Source organism: Lipotes vexillifer, unplaced genomic scaffold (genome assembly GCF_000442215.2).
Source record: "Lipotes vexillifer unplaced genomic scaffold, Lipotes_vexillifer_v1.1 scaffold634, whole genome shotgun sequence".
Classification (NCBI taxonomy): Eukaryota; Metazoa; Chordata; class Mammalia; order Artiodactyla; family Lipotidae; genus Lipotes; species Lipotes vexillifer.
The window spans coordinates 168,204-170,217 of NW_006781096.1; the positions used below are offsets into that span (position 1 = coordinate 168,204).

Sequence of the window (2,014 nt, forward strand, 5' to 3'; positions counted from 1 at the left end):
AGGAATGGCCAACTCTTAGAGCCTTTCCCACCCGCCATTTTACCTGCAAAGCACCAATAGCTGCACTCTGGAAGCGCAGATCTGTTTTGAAGTCCTGAGCAATTTCCCGCACCAGACGCTGGAAGGGAAGTTTGCGAATCAGAAGTTCAGTGGACTTCTGATAACGTCTAATTTCACGGAGTGCCACGGTACCAGGCCTTTAAAACAAAACACAACAAAGACATGGTTACCAAATACATAAAAAACATAAAAGAGTGGTCATCAGCTTTAAAAAGACGCAGTCACTTTTCAAAAAATAAATCACCCAACTATTCTTCAGCTTCTGTATCAAATTTCACTTATTAATTTATGACCTGAATATTCAAGTCTGTTAAGAGTAACACAACAATCCTTTAAAGCAAAAAGCATGATATTAAAGTAGATTCCTGGCAGGGGGGTTTAATCAAAGTCCCCTTTATTTTCTTCCTCTTTAACATATATATCAGTAACTTGTTATAATTACAACTTGGGAAAGTACTAGGCCACAAATAAAGAGGTCAAAATTGTTCAGACTCTTCTCAATTTGGCAGCACTCTCCTTCCCACTGGCACGCCCAATTTTTCTAAAAGACCTACCAGCACAACCCAATGAGTTTCCTTTAAAAAATACACTTATGGCATTTAAGTTTGATTTCCCAGACTACCTTTGAACACTGCACATCCCTCATGAATGATTAAATGTGAATACTCTTTTATGGTGTATCTTCCATATGGAAATTTTCTTTCTTTCTTTCTTTTTGAAACTAATTTTAAGCAAGAAATTTACCTCAATTACTTCTTCCACTTTTATTTTAGGCTAGCTGTAAAATCATTTGCAGAAGGCACCTAAATACAGACAACTTCTGCCCTCTAATGGCAGATGCCCTTAACAACACTGCTCAGGGTAGTTCAAAACTGTGCTAACAGAAGGAAATAAACCAATTCAAGTAAATGAAGGACTTACCTACAACAAAATGACCCCCAATCTTGATTAAATTACTTTACCAAGAGAAAGAGTATCCTCAAAAATTTATTTAAAAACAACACTTTACTATTTAAAAAATATACATTACACCTAACAGCTAAATAAAATGTTACCCTATCCCATTAACGTTATTAGTGATACAACCTCTCCCTTTGGGCTATGGGCAAGATCATGGCTTCAAAATTAAACATGTTCCCAATAAAACCTAACACTAAAATATATATATATATATTAAAGTATTAGTAAATATTCAAAAGGAAAAATTATTAGTTTCTCTAAAGCAAAAAGTATGTTTATACATCTTTTTATTAAATTATATAGATACTGCTTCGGGAGATAGGCTTTGTCCCATTTTTCCCCTCCTCTTGTTTTAATACCTGTAACGATGAGGTTTCTTCACCCCTCCAGTAGAGGGCGCACTCTTGCGAGCGGCTTTCGTAGCCAGTTGCTTCCTCGGTGCTTTACCACCGGTCGATTTGCGGGCAGTCTGCTTTGTACGAGCCATGGTATAAAGACCTCCTTACTTACCTACCAGCATCAAAACACAAAAATCACCATATGCAAGTACCAAACATACAAGTTTTCCTACCATTACCACCGCCCCCCCCCAAAAATCTGGAAATTATGATCAGTATAAAAAAAATAATGTCTGTAATGTTACATAATTTTAAAGTGTGCAGATTACGTCTACCACCCAAATATGACTTCCTGAAACAAACTGTAGTACTAGAAAATTGTTAGCGTTAACACCAATCATCTCTCAAAAATGCCAAATCTGAGCGATAAACGGCAAAACAAAAAGACCCCTGACAGCCTTCACTTCAGTTTCTTTAATTAAAGTAGAAATTAGAAATGTCTGTAAATATTCGATCCACTAACAAGTCAAAAGAACGAAGCCACAAACCACAGAAAGGTCGAGTCAAATTACAGCAAAAAAGGTTTTGGTCACCCCCCCGCCGCCCCCCCTTTACGCCTGGCAGTTAATAGACTGCTGTAAATATCTGAAAACATT

General features: G+C 36.9%; 1 protein-coding gene across 1 annotated transcript in view; it reads right to left on the reverse strand.

Annotated features, from left to right (window-relative positions):
• H3-3A (H3.3 histone A) overlaps nucleotides 1-2,014 on the reverse strand; it is an 8,681-nt gene that overhangs the window by 5,401 nt on the left and 1,266 nt on the right. The window contains exons 2-3 of the mRNA XM_007454462.1: nucleotides 1,380-1,530; nucleotides 44-197 (exon numbers count right to left, since the gene is read on the reverse strand). Of these exons, the coding sequence (XP_007454524.1) occupies nucleotides 44-197; nucleotides 1,380-1,507 (282 nt within the window). The 5' untranslated portion in view covers nucleotides 1,508-1,530. The remainder of the gene's footprint in view (nucleotides 1-43; nucleotides 198-1,379; nucleotides 1,531-2,014) is intronic.